Raw genomic sequence first — 19707 nt, forward strand, 5'->3', positions numbered from 1 at the left:
TTCTGAGACATTCATGCATTAGCTTTTCTTTAAAGACTCATTCTAGTCTGTCCTTGTTCTGCTCCTTCTGCTTGCAAATCTTCAGCTGGACTTCCTTAAGACAGAAGGTTAAGTTTCTTGAAATATAGAGATTTAAAACTACAGCCAAATGGCTTTCCCATTTGATTAAAAAAAATAAACTCATATTTTGCCTAGTTCTTTATATTTTACCTTTGTCCTGAAAAATATGGAGAAATATTTTTTCTAGCCTTTCTTGGTGCAAATACTAAGACTCTCACAATAAGTGCAGTCACTTGAAGGAGATTTTCTTTTTTTTTTTTTTTTTCTAGTTTCTCAGTCAGGGTAAAACGTTTATCTTACATGTCTAGAATATTTACATCCTTTCTCTTTGGATTTTCTAAGAGGAAGGGAACAGTTCTAATACACATTTTCTGCAGAGTGACATCTTAACATTACATCAGTTAATCACTTGGAAAGTAGTTTATTTCCTTTTAATCTCCCATTATCCTATCTTCCTATGACTTCTCTCTTATGACATTGCGTATGTGCGAGGTACTGCATTCCATGACTGTATGCTAAAGTGTTCCTGTGCCATGGAGCCAGAGACATAGGAGAAAAGAGAGAGATCTACAGACAAAGCTAATAATAATAACAACAATTAATGTTTGTGCTTTCAGAGCTTTCATAATAAAATTTTCATATTTTGTTTTATGATTGTGCATGTATAATCTAAAAAGTTTACTCCAGTTGTACAGGCATAGCTACAGTAGATAATCTGTTGGATTTTTGTTATAAATCAGTAGCTTTCTAGGCTGAATTGAAATTATAGAAGTGAGACGTGCAAGTGCCATTCTTCATTGCAATGCAGTGTTTATCATGAAGCCTAATTATGAGTATTTAAATGCTAGGGATGTTAATGAGCAAACTACTGATTGGAGTACCAGTCATATTTGACTAATGAGCATACACTGTGCAGTAGGATATTCTACTCATAACCTGACACTGCATTGAGTTGATAGGGTGTCTCTTGGAAACGAACATGCATGTTGTAAATATTAAAGCAGCTTTACCTGTTCAAATAAGATAAAAAAGTGTGTGCCACCTCCTGTGTAAAAGTTTGTTTCCCTGCTGTCTGCTTGAATAATTTTTTATGAGTCCTTCATAACAATAGACCTCACATAGTAATGAAGCCATTCAGTTTAATTTAAGAATAGTAACTAGTTAAGTAGGAAAGAACATCAGAGTGGTCTTACATGAACACAAAGTATTTTTTATTTAGTTTTCTATAAATCCCTTCTGTTTTCTCACACCAGGGAATAACCAGATGATATGTAAATAGATAAGTTGATCATCAAGAGAAAAAGGTATTCAAGGAAAAAATGTATATGCCTCACCCTTATAAATTAAATTTAAATTGATCCTTTTTCTGAGCTCAACGACCAAGCAAAGGCATTGTACATAATCCCCTATCCAAATTTCTTTCAGCTCATCTCACTAAAAAACTGTCCTCACTTTTTTTTCCTTAGGTGCTTAATAATTTTTTTCACGTCCTTATTTTTCTGCTGGTTGTGGTGTTGTAGATACTTTTTAAGCAGCAAGTACTTATGAGAGGTTTTCTGGTATGTCTTTGGAGACAACTTAATTTCATCATATCTTGACTGGCCTGATAGTTGCTTTGCATTTATTAGGTCAATGTCTTTTTACACTTTCTGTCTTAAGTATGCTTTTGATAAAGGAACTAAGAAAGCAGAGCAAGACAAAATGATCTGTTTCCAAGATTACTTCTCTTTTGTATGGATTAATGGGAAAAACAAGTACTGGAAAAAGCAAGTTATTGCCTAGTAGCTTTTTAGCAACTTCTTATCATTGTGAGTTCATGTGGGTACTAGCGAAAAGAAAAAAGACTTTTAAGTTCTCCAGCTTCTAGGCTTATCCTGCTTCATTTCCATGACTCCCTACTACTTTATTTCTGTGCTCTTTTCTGTGCTATTTCCTAAGAGTGGGATATGGATAAAAGAAAGCACATCTTTTGGAGGTTTTATTTGGCTTCTCATCTTTCACCAGACTCCTTTAGATCTTTAGGCTCAGACTCATGGGATATAAATACTGAAATACAGAGTTCTTCAGTACCTTGTCATTAGTCATGCAGTCCCTTGAATGGATTTCACAAAGCCAAATTAGGCATCTAAGTGAATCAGAGAATTAGGAATATCTGAAGGGTCCTTGCAGGATCCTGCTGTTAATTGTTCTTAATTCTGAAAGGGTTTTTCAATAATCCATCAGAGAATCCATTAGAGTAGCATGATTGATGTAAGGTTTGTCATAGCAAGAAAGAGAGAAACCACTGTCAATATACCGAACAGGTGTTTGGGATTGCTGGTGCCATCCAAAGCAAGACAAGCAAGGAGATAGCTAGCAGCACTGTCACAGTCAGCTCGTCCTTGAATGAGACAGCACACATGCTCTCTGTAAACAGGCTTTTTGCTTTATAGCACTTTCTAAATAGGATTTTAAAATTTTTTTGCCATAACTTCTGCCACCAATTTGGACTGAGCCTCAAATGACACAAAGCCCCTGGAGTTTCAGAGCAGACTTAAATAATTATATCCCTGCTTGTATATGATTTTAAGGATAGATGCTCAGAGTATGATTCTTTGATAATATAAAGTACCTTGATGATATTTGTGCCAAATGGAATGGATATAATAAAAGAATGCATCAACATATCCTCTATATAATTTACTTATTTTTTCCAAAAAGAAACATAATTTTGTGCTATAAAATAGTATATACAAGTAATATTAACCTTTGCTAACAAACTATTTGTTTCTGGCTTTTGTTTCCTGCAATACAAACCACCTCAAGGAGTTTAAACTCATTTTACGAAGGCACTAACCTGAAATTTTATTATTGCATTAATTATATAGGATAATTAATACTGTTATATTTATATTGTAAAATAGATATGTGGAAAAATAGTTACAAGAATATGATCAGAAAAGGAGCATAGTTTTAACATAGGGCTTACTTTGTGTGGCTTTATTGAGTTTATTTTAACTGCTTCTTATATTTGTGCCTCTGCATGTTTCTTCAATTGCAGGTTTCAGACAGAACTCAATTATGATGTTTTGGAAGTTCATGATGGACCAAATTTATTATCTCCACTTCTGGGATCTTACAATGGTACACAGGTCCCACAATTCCTGTTTAGCAGTAGCAATTTCATTTATCTTCTTTTTACAACTGACAACAGTCGTTCTAACAATGGATTCAAGATTCACTATGAAAGTAAGTCATGCTGAGCTGTATGATTTCATTTCTCCACCAATGCTTATTCTAGTTATAAATATATGAATGTGCACAGATGTTGTCTTTGGTAAATTCCTGTTATTTCTCAAACCAAGAAAGATTTTAGCACAGTTAAACTGCAAAAGGGATGACCAGTAATTTCACTTATCATTTAATGCCATTGCTTTACTGCTCCATGCTTTAAGAATCAGAAGATGAGAATGGGAAGCAAATGCCTTTCTTCTGGATGTTGCTTTTATGTCTTATTATTCTTATATTTTACATAACACATTTTTTGTGTGTAAAACTGCATGAGATTAGGAAGATTATGAAAATCTAAGCAAATACCTGAATTACTGTCTGGACTGATGTCCCTGCAGCTCTAACTGACGGTAATGGGAAATGCAGTTTACACTAGTGAGCTGAAAATCAAGCTATGGAATTGCTTGATTATGGATTTGTAGGAATCTAAAAACCAGCGTGTATGATTTGTTCTGACATATATAAGTATTCTTTTTCCTTTTTTATAGCCATATAAACTACACTGCAGAAAGTATCTGTAAGATTTCATACTTCATGAATTTTTTAAATTCATATAATTGATATGTCATTATTTTTTGTGTTTCTGAATGTACCTTTTGTTGTAACAAGTCATATTTTCATATGAAATAATATTAATTTTTTTTTGTAATCACTGTCTAATTTGCTTAGTAAAGGTCATGAGCACATTGTTATCTATCCATTTCTGTTTCATACTCCTACCTGTTGGAACTACCACCAAACAATTTTCAGATCTTTTTTACATTATTTGCGGCCATTTTTACTACTCCTGACCACTAATGATAAGGATATTAAATACAATATATGTGGAAGTGACTTTGCCAGATAAAATTTGGGCTGATTTGAACTCCAGTGAATGTCAAGTTCTGGCTGTTTATCACAAAAAATCTATTGTTATTCCAAAATTCTTTACTGTCCCAACCTTAACCTCCATACTTCCATTTTTACCATCTTCTACATTGTCAAATAATGATTTTATTAGGTTCTCATCCTTTCTGAAGTTTGAAGGGTGGCTATACTTACACATCAGGAAAACTAGATTAATATTGCCAGCAGAGACCACTAAATTCTTAAAAGGATTCGTTAAAAAAAAAAAAAAGTTAAATAATAGAAATTTTCCTTTGGGAATGTGAACAGCAAAAAGAGGAAAGCTGCACTTATAACAAATATCCTTATATCAAACTGTTTCAATTAAATAACGTTAGAAAGGTAATCCAAAATTTCATTATAAATGAATTCTTAAATTTCACTATAAAATCCCTTTCTTCTAAAATTGATCCCCCCCCAGTTCTCTTTACACTAGTGAAGAATGAAAGTTAAATTTAAACTATCAGAGAACATTGAAAATATATGTTGTTTTTCTGCTTAACGTCATCTGTTTATATACAGACATCTAATATTAATTTTATTTTTGTTTAATTCTTACTGGTTCATCTTCTTATATTATCCAATACAACCCAATTCTGATTTCCCTTTTCTGGATAATAATAATGATTAATAGTTCTCTATTCAGCATTTCTCTCTTCAACTGTCTTATTGAAAGATGAAGTCTTTTGTATGTTCCTATTTTCTATACTAATTATTTCTTTCCACACTGAATTTCTTTGTAAGGAAGAATATTTTATGCCTTTTGTGTAGGAATAAGAAGAATAACACTAATAAAAAAAAATCTTACACTGAATACCTCTTCTAATTTGCTAACTTCAGTAATATTCCTAGAGTTTTTTGTTTCTTTCTTTGTTTTTCCCTGATTCTCTTATAATGAAGTTAAACTTCTCACTGGGAAATAATCTGCAAGATTTAATTTTTTTTAGCACACATTAAAATTCTATCTATCAAGTCAACTTCTTTTTACTCCTTTTCTGCTATTCTTCACCTTCACAATATCTCATATATCAAATAATATGAGGTATGAGAATTATCTATGTAAATAATTGGTCTGTGTAAATATTTCAAGTAAATAAATATCAAAAGAAATAATAATAAAAAAAAAACATTTCAGCTAGGATAACAAAGTTTGATCTGGAAAAAATAAAGAAAGACTGGAAATCAGAATTTTGAGTGATCATCAAAGCTTTTCAACATCAACATCAAGGACAAAATCACTTAATGTTACTGAGATAGAATCAAACTAAATTTCCTGTAAATTATGTGATGTTTTTCTCTGCAGCACTGGCAGGAAACAATTCCTTATCCATAACATCTTAGAACAATAACACAGAGAAGCATAGTGCAAGGATAGTTCACTGAAAACGTGTGAGAATGAAACCTTCATCCCCACTCACAGCACAGTAAATAAATTATTTAATAAAAAAAAAATCTATAGTTTGTTTGTTTAACTTTGTTTGTTTGTTTGTTTAATCTAGGTGTAACTGTGAATACTTACTCTTGCTTGGATCCTGGCATACCAGTGCATGGACGTCGTTACGGACATGACTTCTCTATAGGTTCCACTGTCTCATTTAGTTGTGATCCAGGTTATAGGCTGAGTCATGAGGAGCCTTTGCTATGTGAAAAAAATCACTGGTGGAGTCACCCACTCCCAACTTGTGATGGTAAGGATGAACAGATAAAATACAGAGTACCTTAAAATATACACATTTTGCCAAACTGTTATTAGTCAAAATGAGTTAAATGTTGGAGCTTGTAAAAACTCTATTTTTAAGGAAAAAAAAATGGTTAGAGGAAATAAATGTTATACGCATCTCTGTGATGAGATATTTATTAATAAAAATAGAGAACAATACATAAGTCTTTAAATTAGCAGGTTATTGAAGATATGTCTATCTGAATATGTTTTACCATGAGAATATTGCCAATTAGCTCAAGGCATGCAAGGTAAATGTATATCTACTTGTAAAGCACTTGTTAAAAGCTACAAATATTTGTGTTTGGGTATCCATTTATGGACACGGGTGTGCTGACATATAAATCATGAGATGTGGTTAATTTATACCTGACTCAAAAACTGCATTTTCTCCCGTTTCGTGTTGATCACCGTGTTCTTAGCTTGTTAACAGAACTTGACACCCTTCAATCGCTGTAGAAATTGATTAGGGCCACATTATACCAGATGATTATGCATATGATTGCTAAAGCAGACAAAAATGATATCGCGTAACTTGTCATACATTTTAGAGTCTCCAACATATCATTAAAAAAGTCTGCTTGAAAAATTATCGAATAGTTGCAGTCATCTCTTATTATCTGAATTGTTCATTTTAATCCATTTTCTGAGCTAGGGTGATATCAATTATATTTAATATTAGTAAAGTATATTCTAATGTTTATTAAGTTGTGTATTTGAGATGTTTTCCTCTCAAAATAATTTTTTTTTCCTTTGAGCATGGTATGCTTTTCTGATGATAAAAATGCTATCAGGAATAGTGTCCTCAATTCTAGAGTAGTATTTAACAAAAGAAAAAAAAAAAACCTACTCAACTTTTATGAGCTCCATGATGCATATGATGGTATATTTTTCTAAAACAGTTCTTAGTGTCTCAGGACATTCAGTTAGAAAGAAAAACCTGAATTTGAATGAAGACTAACGAAAAATCTCACTGAATCGTGTGATACGCCGTATAGAAATATATTCATTTTCAATGTATTTCTTTCTTTAAAAAAAAGAAGGAAGTTTTCTTGGCCTTCAGCTGATTTGGTTAACAAATGCTTTGGGTTTAATATTTCAAAAGGTTGAACATATCAGTGTATGATGATACTCAAAATTTGTGGTGGTAGAAAGGGGCATGAATAATCACTTTCCTGAAAATGGCACTCTGTAGTTCAACAAGCTCGTTTCCTAAAGGATTCTGCTTCTCAGTCAGGTTCTTGGAATGAAGAATGGCAGGGTTCCCACAGCTCACAGTCAAGGGGACTACATTTTGCTGAACAGGCCATAAACATAAGATGTGTTTCCTTACAGTGATAGGCACTAGATGCTAAGCATCTAAAACAAACAGTATTAACACACTCCCTATGAATACTGTACTCTGCTGTGAAATAAACTTACATATTGTGATGAATTTCTTCCTCAAGATGCTGAACTAGCATGCAATTCATTAAGTAAATGAGATTTTTTTTTTCTCCAGAGCACACTGCTAAATGGCAATTGTCCATTGAATAAATATGCTCTAAAGGCAGGATTGAGTACATTTATTCTAGTAAATTTAATCAATTCATGGTTGAACTCATTTTAATTTCATTGCCGAATTTCTTCTCTGGTGGAATGTTTTTAAATAGGATCCAGAGTCATTGCACCCCCAGGGAAAAAAGGGCATTTGCTAAATGGCTGTTCTTTGCATAAACTGTGAGGATGGATTTGTATTAATTGTGCCACTAATAAACACAGTGATCACTGTTCCTGGTCATTCAATATATTACTCTGAGAGCTTCTGAGGAGCAGAGCTCTTTCTTGATTGTTCTTTTTGATAATTGCATCTCTTTTTGGTAATTACGTCATGTAGTGATACACAGACAGACCACGATAATTGTGCAGACAGATCATGACAACTCGTAAGTGTGTTTTGGAGGAGAAGGGTGTAGAAAAGCAAAAAAAAAAATAGATTTCTTAGAACCAGTTCTTCCTCAAAGTAGAAAGAAGATTGTGTTAACTGCAATGCTATTCTTTGAAGGAGTGTAAACTAATTTTTTCATGAGGTGTTTGGATGTTACACAGATAAGCATCACAAAAAGCTTATCAGGAAAGTCACACTTCATTATCTACTGGAACATTTAGACAATATGGAGAATGACGGTTTAAAAATGAACAAACAAACAATTTCCTTCCATAAAGCCAGGCCTGAGGGAGTGATTATGACAGGCTATATAATTCATTCATATTGGAATAATTGATACACGTGAAGGATTTCATAGGTAATTTCCTTAGTTTTGTTTTTTGTGTGTATCTATATGGATAAGGCATGCACGCTATTTCTCAGTGCACAATGTATTCTCTGTGTATGTGTGTGTATACATACATATGCAAACATATTTTTATATATATAGAAGTATAGCAAAGCATTTCTGAAAAAAAAATAAATAAAATAATTTAGAGCTCTCTGACCTTTGAGGATAGTAGAATCTATTTCTTCTCTTTAAAGATAAATATTTAAGGAAATATTTTCCGAATGACAGAACCATTGTAGCAGAAAGGAACCTCAGAATGTCATCTAGTCTAAACTCATACCCCAAAAAGGGAGTCCAATCTGGATGTTAGAACAGGTTGCTCAGGATCCTACACTACTGAGCACAAGCAGGGACATTCCATTTCTTCTCTGTGTCATTGTTTGATTACACAATAGATATTCTTAACATCTACTGAGAACTTCCAGTTACATCCATTGCTTCTCATCCTTTCACTGTGGTAAGAGCTACTTGAATTTATACAGTACTTGAATTGCTTTACAATTTTCAGGACAGTAACTCCACTTTGTTAAATAAGTTATACAACCATAAAATTAAGGCTTCTACAAAGAATGAAAAGTAAACCTTATGATCTTTATCAAACCATCAGTCTCTTTTCAACAGTCTGTAGACTGTTATGAAGATACTGTTAAAAATACTTTAGTGTTGTTATGTATGACCAGAATAGATAGCTGTCTTGGCAAAATACATTTTATTTATTTTCAAAAGAGGTGGCACTGATCAAGGCCCAGAGTTTTATCATTTATTTTTTTTTCTTTGGTTCATAGGTAAACAGCTTTTTTTATCCACAGACCAGAGAAAAATGATTGCTATTACCGTATACATTTATTTATTTTGAAATAGTTCCTCTGAAGATGCAGTTTGGTCTATGTACCACAAACATGAGGCACATTACCTAGGAAAACCAAATTACAAATAAATAACAACCATTCTTTTCAAATAAGAATATGTACAGGCTTTCAGAAGTTAGTAATACTCGAGAGAAAACAGATGGTTTTGAGCTTTGCCTAGAAAATATAACTTGTATTACATTTACAACATTCCTATCTAAAATCTACATGATTCACTGAGTACCTATCTATCTGGATACCCTTTAATTTCTTATCTGTAATCTCCTCACAGTGTTTAACAAATAAGATAAAATTTTGTTTTATCATGTCCTTTCTATATGAATATTATAATAGAATTTTGCTTTTAAGCTTTGAATATATGTGAGAAAACCTATTCTACCCAATATATGAAGTATTCTATTAATCCCATTAAAAATGATAGGAAAATTAATGTAAAAGATACCTAATTAAGAGTGTAAAGTGCTTTTTATTCACTTCATCATGACATGAAATTGAATACTACTACATAATAATTCTTATTCATTATTTGAATTAAGAATAAATATTGTCATTCCACCTGATCTTCATTTACTTAAGAAAATTAATAAATAGCAAGAAAGATATTGAAGCAAGATGGAAAACATTTAATGTTTATATTGAAAACACCTAGATGTCCAAATGAATTAGCAATTCCTTGTACAATACCATGAGGAACATATCCAGGAAATATGCAGAGGTGTTATGTCATTTCTGTTAAGACATCTCTAAGCTAAAAATAATACTTTTATTAAAATACAACTGTTGAAAAAACTGCTGCAAATATTCAGTGTGGTAGATGCCAATTGGAAGTGAAGAGCATGTCTTGGTCTGTTTTAGATTTAAATAAGAAGGTAAAAATACAGCAGTTTATGTTGTGAGTAATCTAGGCTACACTAGTTTCTGTTAGGTTAGTCTCTTATAATATACAACTCAAGTCCAAGTTTTCTGGAAACTGATTATAATAATTTGATGTCTATATTGTTATTTACTTGTTACTACTTGACAGCATCCCATTTTAAGACACGTTACTTCTGTAATTAGGGAAGACAGATGCTGAAGGTCTTGATCTATGAAGCACAGTATATAAGATTCAAATTCTAATTCACAGTTTCAATATTTTTAAACTATATTTATATTTCCCTTTTATTATCAAATTACACAGTAAATTAAAATCACCTTAGAATTAGGTTTTTAGTTGGAAGTTAGAGTTAATTGAGCAAATTAATGTAATGTGGCCTCTATATATGTGCAGCACATGCACATACGTACTTGTATTTACACTTATATATACATCAACACATTTATGTATAAATGGATTTATTTTTTTTTTACTCTGTGATTCTTTCTGAACTGGCATATGTTATTAATCTTTCTCAATGATGCTTTAAATGATTTGTAAAAAATATTCATTATTACTAATCAATTATAAATGTGTGTTTTCTCTTCCCATCACCTTTGAAAACAGATGGTTTTCAATTATTTGTAATTGCAGCAAGTGACCTTACTGAGAAATATATTTTTTTTCTGAAGGCTTCTGTTCTTATTTGTATTTTCACATTTTTGAGAAAAATGACATATGTTAGTTTCTGAGTTGTGGTTGGTGACCTATGGCTAGTCCCTTGAAAAATATTTATGTATCAAAATTGTATAATTTGAAAATGTGGAAAATATTGTTAATTTCCCAGATATCACCATCTTCAGTCAGGCTGAAAAGGGGCAATGACATGGCTTTTTTTCACTGCATCGCTAGTGAAGACTACATGTAGAAATACGGATACATGTATTTATACATCTGCATTATTTTCTCTTGCTTTAGTAAAAAACCAAATACATTCTCTTGATAGTTTTCTGTCCTTCTTGGATATGGTGACCCCTTTATGCTCACATCCAGTTTTCTTGATAACTTCATACTGTTGCTATACCCTTCATAACTCTGAGACTGACTTGTGTTACATCAATTAGTTTTAAATAGATAGTAAACCTTATTCAAGGACCTCGGATGTCAGAGAACATAATTAGTCATTGCTGAGTTTTATTTCATGGTATAAAATGCCAAATTTAAGAGGTAAGAGGCTTTTCTGTGAACAAGTGTTAAGCTAGCTATACAGGCTAACCTCTGCAGGAAGAGATTATGCCAACTGACTTCTGCAGTAAAATATAAATATGTTAAAAATAGAAGAGAGGACGTGAAAAAAATAGGAGAAAAATCTATGAACAAAAATGTCACCTTCCTTGCTTACTAGCTGCTGCCACAATGTCATGTGAAGTGTCCAAGCAATATGTTTCTGTGTCACAGCAGCTGTGAGAAGACAGACAAGGAAGTACTTGTAATGCAGTCATCGTAAAGATAGAAAATACATCTTGCAAGAGATTAAGAAAACCTGTTTCATTTAACTGATCCAAAGTCAGAGATACTAACGTGCTTTGCCATCCTTCCAAGGTCAGTCCCCAAGAGGGAGAAGAACATAATGACAGTTTAGCAGAAGAACAAATGGGTAAAAATCGACCATGAATAAGTTTAGGCTAGAAATTATGAGACTGTTTCTAGTATTGGAATATTGATTTTCTAGTACAGTTTTATAGTAGTATGAAATACGGCCTGAAATGGAACTTGATAATTTTATGAATGACACAAGTCAAGTGCTTTCATTACAACTATTCACGTGTTTCAGGGATGAAGCATGGCCTGCATGTGTTCCACTGAGACACTTATGAGTAGCCTGAATGAAGGTTCTAAAATTGTTTGGGCCTAAGAATATTTTTAAACTATACAGGGCCATTTCTAAGCTAGGCTTCCTTGCTGTCACTCTTCCTTATGAGTGATCATGTTACTGAGCAAAACAAATGCAGTTGTGATCATTTACAACAAAAGAAAGTGTAAGTAATCAACCCAACACTATAAGAATTTATTTCACCTAAAAAACTGGCATAGCCACTGAACTCCACTATTAAATTTTAATCGTCATTCACAGTTATCCAAAACTTGCTTCTTAGGTTGTCACATCATTTCTGATCACCACTGCTGTAGAGGTACTTTAAATTATACATCCAGACACCTATCTGTATTTCATACAGTCACTTCTATATTTTATTCTCTTTATTTTTTGTTATTTTGTTTCTCACTATTCTGAAATAGAGTAATTGAAGGGGGGGAAAATTAGGCATGTCTTGATTCAGCTTCTCTGCTTGCATAACAAAGAAATTATTAGTCTGTTAGCAACACAGTGTTCCATTTTCCACATTAGAACACCAAGCTAGTGGTTCAGTTGTTTGCTTATGTATTCATTCTACTTTTAGTCTGTCCTAGCCTTCAACTCTGTATAATCAGATAACGTGAAAGAAAGGTTCCTTGTAGAATCTAGAAAAATGCGTGGAGTTCATCTTTTGCTGGTTTATTTTTATGTGTTTCTGTTTTCCTTTGCACTCTGAAAAAGAGTCAGATACTAGTAGTGATATTATATGCTTGGGCTGTTTGCCATCTTATCAGGACCAGTGCGCATTTTATATTTCAGATCTGTCAACTTGGCTTTGTTTTGTGAAATACTGGTCCCTTCATGCCTTTTTTTGCCATCTGCTAGCCTTCATAGAATTACACTGAGTGCCTGATGGCATGCCTTAGATGTTTTGTCACCATTTGCATTCTTGAAATCTTTTCCAAATACCCACTATAAAATATATTATTTATTTGCGCTGTTTCCAAACATTATAAAAACTGATTGCATTTTCTTATTTAAAAGAACTGACCTAACATATGGACAAAGTAGGTAGTTACCATCGGAAGCTCCAATAACATGCTATCATAACCCTCATTCTGTTTTCCTAAGATCTAAATATAACAAGATCAGGTGATAAACGGGCAGTGGTTACCTTCATCGTCTCTTCATCAGAGAAGTGAGGAGGAAAATTAATATGCTGGGACATTATTCCCCTGTAGCAACAATTATGAGATTGGGCAGTTATGGTCCTAGAATGTCCTATTTCAGCCTACGGTACTGGATCTGCAAATTTCCAGCTTACAACTAGGCCAAAAAGGCTAGAAAGTTGGCAAGAGAAATAGCACATACAAAGAAATCATGAGGCTACCCAGATAAATACACATGTTTAAAATAGAAATGTGGTTTGTAAGAATGTCGTGGTTTAGCCCCAGCTGACAGTTAAGCACCACGCAGCCGCTCACTCATTCCCCCCTGACGGGATGGGGGAGAGAATTGGGAGAGTGAAAGTGAGAAAACTTGTGGGTTGAGATAAAAACAGTTTAATAGGACAAACACAAAAGAGAAAATAATAATATATGCAAAACAAGTGATGAACAGCACGATTTCTTATAACCCAAAATAAATGCTATGCATGACCCCCAGCTGCCCAGCCTCCCAGCCCACACATGCAAGCAAAACAAGACAAGGAATTCATTCCCCACTTCCCGTGGGCAGGCAGGCATTCAGCCATCTCCAGGAAAACAAGAGTCCATCACACATAACAGTTGCTTGGGAAGACAAACACCATCACTCTGAAGTCGATGCTGCACATCCCCAGCTACCCCACAAGGACCCCAGCTGCAGAGCCTCTCAGCCCACCCCCCAGTTATAAACAGGACATGACATCGTATGTTATGGAATATCCTTTTAGCCAGTTTAGATCAGCTGTCCTGGCTGCGCCCCCTCCGAGCTCTTAGAGTGCCCCCCACCTTCTCATTAGCAGGGCAGTATGAGAAGCTGAAGTCATTGACTACTTAGCAACAACTAAAAACATCAGTGTGTTATCAACATCGTTCTAGTCCTAAATCCAAAACACAGCACTATAAAAGCTGCTAGAAAGAAAATTAACTCTATCCCTGCTGAAACCAGGACATAAACCAAATAAATTTATCTAGGCAAAATAGAGTGATCTTTATCTTAGGAAAAAGGATGAAGTTCCATTTCTGCTGCTTTATAATAAAACTATAATTAAATGTATACTTCTTTTTAATCAGTGCCCTAAAGATAGCAATGGCATGTGATGCAGTAACCTCATTATGAAAAATTATTGACCTTTATGAAAACATTCCACAGCACTACTGAAATGTCTGGAAAACACATGTATTTTCTTGAGAAAAATATCCGCTTAGGTACAGGGTAAGGCAGAAGGCACATTCTGGATATTCTCTCAATTGACTGCATGACTCAAATCAGTTTTGAATGTACTTCTACAGGGACGAAATCATGACTGATCAGCGTACTCATTCTCAAATAAATAGGATTAATTTCAAAACCAAAGATAGGTAAAACTTTCCTGATTTAACCCATCAACATATAACAAAAATTGTCATAAGTAGAATAAATAGCAAAATACAGTAGAATAAATCAAGAATAATAGAATCATTTAGGTTGGAAAAAACCTTTAAGATCATCAAGTACAACCATTAACCTGACACTGCCAAGTGCAAACACTAAACCATGTCCCTCATTGCCACATCTATGTGTCTTTTAAATACTTCCAGGGGTGGTGACTCAACCACTTCCCTGGCAAGCCTGTTCCAATCCTTCACAACCCTTTCAGTGAAGAAATTTTTTTCCTACTATTCAACCTAAACCTCCCCTGGCACAACTTGAGGTCATTTCCTCTTGTCCTATCACTTGTAACTTGGGAGAAGAGACTGACACCCACCTGGCTACAACCTGCTTTCAGGTAGTTGTAGAGAACAATAAGGTCTCTCCTGAGTCTCCTTTTCTTCAGACTAAACCACCCAAGTTCCCTCAGCTGCTTCTCATAAAGCATGATGTAACATTTTACTCACAACACTTTTCTCCTGAAGAGGCACGAAGATGTTATTTGAGAACTGTTCATATATTGAAAGGCCAAACTTCTCCCACCTTTATGATCCATACTGTTGAGTGCTACATTAGCAGCTGCTGCTGAGTTACAGGAGGAGTAGGGTCAGGTTAAACCAGCTAGCGTAGGTGGGGCAGCCTCCCTCAGTAAGAGGTATTGCTCCTCCAGCCTGTGACAGGCTCCTTTCCTCATCCTCACTCCCGTGGCAGCAGGCTGGGAAGCACAGATGTGAGCAACAGCTGATCCAACAAGAGGGACTGATAGTTGTATCAATTGGCTGCAACTTGCAGACAAGTAACTGCCATTTATGTATCTCCCAAACTGCCTTTCAGTAGCTTTAGCACCTGCTAAAGAGAAAACCTTACTGTTAAAAATGGGAGTGCTGAATACTGGCTTAGGTTGAGGTGTGGGCTCAGAGAAACTACAGATGATACCAGTGCAAATTCTCAGAGGATGCAGGTTGAGAGCTTGACCACTTAGGGCTGAAAAGGGAAAGTTTGTGTTAATTACTTTGGAAGAGCTACTCATATTAAGAACTGCAATCAACTTTCCTAAACCAGTCTATATTATTTTACTTAAATCTGGTAGGTGGCAGTAACATAGTTCACTGTTCTTCTGTATCCTTGAATATTTTTACAACATAGTTTTGATAATACTTATAATTAGGCTAAGAAAAATAAATGGATATTTTTAATCTTGAAGAAAAAAAAAAGTAGAACTACTCATTTGTTTTTTAATATATGCCTTTCTGAGATAATCTATATTCAGAGAACTATGATGTAATGACTTTGCTTGGTACTGATTTTTAATCACTGTTATTGATAAAAGATAATTCTGAGGCACAAGAGCCTCTTCGCTACTAAAAATTACTCGATTTTGTATTTCAAAAGCTCTGGAATGGAAAATTCACTATTAAAGTGTAATGGTGAATTGTGAAGATATTTATGTTAGTGTTGTAAGATTTTATTTTTGTATTTTGTATTAATTCAAGCTGTAATTTAATGTTTATATTGCTCAGTTACTGATTACTTTTACAAAGTCACTATTGATACAATAGAAAGACTTATTCTTATATTGGCAATTGTCATTGTCACTTGCATTATAGATATAGATGCATATCCAATAATTAGATACAAGAAAGGATGTCATGCTTCCCTGCAATAATATTTTCAGTCAGTAATTCTTCAATAGCAAGATCCACTCTACACCGTCTTAACTCTCCAGCTTTCAGCTTCTGGCTAAAGTGATGTTGTTTGGCTCTGTTTCTTTTGCCTTCATCTTCCTGCTGAACTTGTGACTTTCACAGAGTCTCAAGAAAATGTGAAAAAACAGCTAAGGAAACTCGCTTTCTGTTTTTTTTGGTACCTATTACAAAGTATGGTAGTCGTTCATTGATTATATTTCTTTTTTGTATTGTGTAAAAATGGGCTGTAGTTATATGTGGAATTGCTGAATCATTTGAACAACAGTTTTCAAGTTGTTTTAAAGCCAGAAGGTTTTTAAAAAAATTATTTTCTTACATTTTTTCTCCATAAGTTTTATACTAATTATTTTATTATTATTTTCTTTGTTATTTTCAGCTTTATGTGGTGGAGATGTTAGAGGACCTAGTGGAACAATTTTATCCCCTGGTTATCCTGATCTGTATCCAAATTCGCTGAATTGTACATGGACTGTGGATGTTACCCACGGAAAAGGTAAACACATCTTTTTATCTTTTTCCACCTTTTTTTTTTTTTTAATATATAGGTCCAGTATTCTGTGCTACACAAGTAGATCTAGCTTAGCAGCAATGAATTACTAATTGTATTGCTGAATTTTGGTTTTGTTTGTTTTTACTGTAGTGATTCCTAGAATTCCAGATGTGGACTAGGCCCTAGGACTTTCCACGGAGCAGAAAGTTCCTAAGAGTTTATAGTCCAAGTAACAGATAGTTGGATGTGTGTGCATTAATTCATACAGGTGAAAGAGGATGAATGCTTTTGCTGTGTTGAGGAGGAAATGCCTTATCTTAGAGAAAGATTAGCTGGAACTAGTCATTGATATTTAGACTTGGTATCAACAGAAGAATCTGAAGTAAAGGCAGGTGAAGATGTTATTCATAGTGTGGCATACAAAGGGAATGAAGATGAGAGAAGAGTTGTTTAAAAGACTGCTCATTATGCTAAATTTTACATTATGACTAGCTGTTGACAGGGAGATGTCAGAAAGAAAAGTCCTCTTATTTTGAAGAAAAGAAACTGTTTCACCTTACCGAGACACATTTTCAGGGTGGCAACATATAAATGGCAGTTTAATATACATTTATGGATTGAATGAACAATATAGTTTAGAAATAAATGTAGAGGGGAAAAACAATAAATAATGGAACCCAATAAGAGAGCATTTAGAGAGCTAAGAAAGGATTCTAGAATAATTGATCACAAAAGCTGAGGACGGGAGACTTTTAAGAAAAGAATGGTTATTTGTTGAAGGGAGGTTTCAGGATAAAGATGTAATACTGGTTTTAACTTTTCTTTGAGAAAGAATCTTAGTAAGAGCTATTTCAAAGGAATATAGGACATGCAGGAGGGATTAGAAAATGCTTAGGACAAAAATGGAAGTTGGGAATTCCAGGTAGCAAAATTTCCTTGAAATAGTGTGTCCTACTTGCTTTCAAGTGAAAGGTTTTGGGACTAGATGAGAAAAGCTGGTCAATCTTAGATTTTTGTTGGTATTTTATTTTAAATATGGCAGTGAATGCATAGTACTCTCGTACTATGAGTGGAAAGAGCTAGAGAAGCATAAGAATTTAAGGGAAGGAGAGAAATTGAGATAGGTGTCATAAAAGAAATTGAATATAAATACGGTGAGGTGATAAGAACACAAAAAAGGAGAATTGCATCTGTAGCACTGGAAAGAATACAGAAAAAGGAATGAAAGAGAGAAGAAAGACAAATTCAGTTCTGAATTTCATCAGTTTTCTCTGTGAGGACATGAGAAATGTGACAGAGCATGCTGATGATGTATTCCTTTAAGAAAGAGTTATCGATAACATAAAAATAAGACTTTCCTCACAGAGAATTGTGCTGATCTGTGATCCCTTTGTTCTGTTTTGTACAAATAGTGTGATAGTTCCTCATCTAGATGTTAAATCACTCTGACTGGATGTCCCGTCTAAAATCATAGAACTCCTTAAAGTGTTAAAGTGGCAAATTGTAACTCTCAAAATTATTGCTCCAGTTATTCCATAGTCTCTTTTTACCACCAAATGATGTCATTGTGTCAATATAATTTGCTTGTAAGTGTGCACTGTGAAAAAGCATTCTGAAATTACTGAGCCTACATCAGATGCTACACTTGCCCTTGTTACCTCTAGGTATCATACATGGCTTTTAGAGTTGCAGGAAAGTAAGGTACTGTGGATCTTTTGCAACGGAGAAAGGATGTGGTAAGAATATAACTGTTCTTCTGGATAAGCAAGAAAGACTGATAGAAAGTGTAAGAAAACTCTTAGCCCTGTAGTCATTTAATTGCACCCTGTCTGAAAAGCCATTGGATAACCAGCCCAAGCTAATCTGGGAATTGAAGAGAAGTAGCAGAGATGGATAAGAGTTTAGCTTCATGGAGTAATTTGTGATTGATAATTGTGTAAATTCTACAGTAAACATAAGCCCAGATTAAGCAATATTTTTCAGGATTCTTGAAAGACATTTTATTAACACTTTCATTTTTCTTAAACTAAAAATGGAATTATGGAGGAAAGTATTTGAATTTAAAAAAAATACATAGCTTTTTGTGATTTCTTTTTTTTTCTTGAACCCTGAGCTAGAGAAGTACTTAGGAGTTAGGAGAAATAAAAACTGAAAGTCTCAATGTGATTACATTTTATGTGAGGCTGTTGAAAAAAACCTATCATATATAATGAGAATCCTGAGAAAACAAATATATAGAAATAATATATACAGGGAAAGAGAGTAATAGTATAAATATACACATTTATAAGCACTTATATACTGATACTTATATATACATACACATATATCAATACAAGCGCATTCTTGTTTGCATCAATAAGTTTCATATTACCTTATGGAAATGTTATTAAGGAAAAACATATAATTAAATATGAATGCTGTGTCATAATTGACTTGGGCATTTTGATTCACACTGCTCAAAGATCTGCTGGAAACAATTGAAGAGTGAGGATTTGCTCTGAGTAGGAAATAGGAAGTATTGTATGAACTTTTCATATTATGTTCTTGTTGGCAAAAAGGTGTTAATACGTTAAGCCCTTCCTGTAGTACTGCATGAGTAAGATAGCTCTCCTTTTATGACAATAAATCGCAGGCTTACTTAATTTAACTTTAAACTTCTAATAATAAAGTTCTATGTCTGAGTAAGCTAGTCCATTAGGCCATCTCTGTATTCAATGGACAAATGCATATATCCTCAGGATATGAGTCATCTTACCCTGAAAAAGTATCTAAAGTAGATGGAATGAACCAGCCTCTGAAGGTGCCTATTTATGTCTGTCATCTAACGTCCAGGGGGTTTATATAGTCCCCAGATGAATTCTCCATGGGGAGAATGAGTGACTAAGTTTTAGGTAGCTTCCATTGGGAAAATTAATCCCATACACATAAATGGGTTATTTTAAAGTGATTTGGAAATCTCATTTTCTGATATATTTCATATCTAATATAATTCCAACTTCAGAATCTCAAGGAGTATCTCCTACTAACCGTTAACTAGTTATATGATTTTTTAAAAAGAAAGT

General features: G+C 33.8%; 1 protein-coding gene across 1 annotated transcript in view; it reads left to right on the forward strand.

Moving 5' to 3' along the window:
- The window catches only part of CSMD3 (CUB and Sushi multiple domains 3), a 727509-nt gene that overhangs the window by 429419 nt on the left and 278383 nt on the right, over positions 1–19707 (forward strand). The window contains exons 17-19 of the mRNA XM_075743489.1: positions 3101–3288; positions 5715–5903; positions 16529–16645. Coding sequence (XP_075599604.1) covers positions 3101–3288; positions 5715–5903; positions 16529–16645 — 494 coding nt within the window. The remainder of the gene's footprint in view (positions 1–3100; positions 3289–5714; positions 5904–16528; positions 16646–19707) is intronic.

This window comes from Balearica regulorum, chromosome 2, assembly GCF_011004875.1.
Source record: "Balearica regulorum gibbericeps isolate bBalReg1 chromosome 2, bBalReg1.pri, whole genome shotgun sequence".
Classification (NCBI taxonomy): domain Eukaryota; kingdom Metazoa; phylum Chordata; class Aves; order Gruiformes; family Gruidae; genus Balearica; species Balearica regulorum.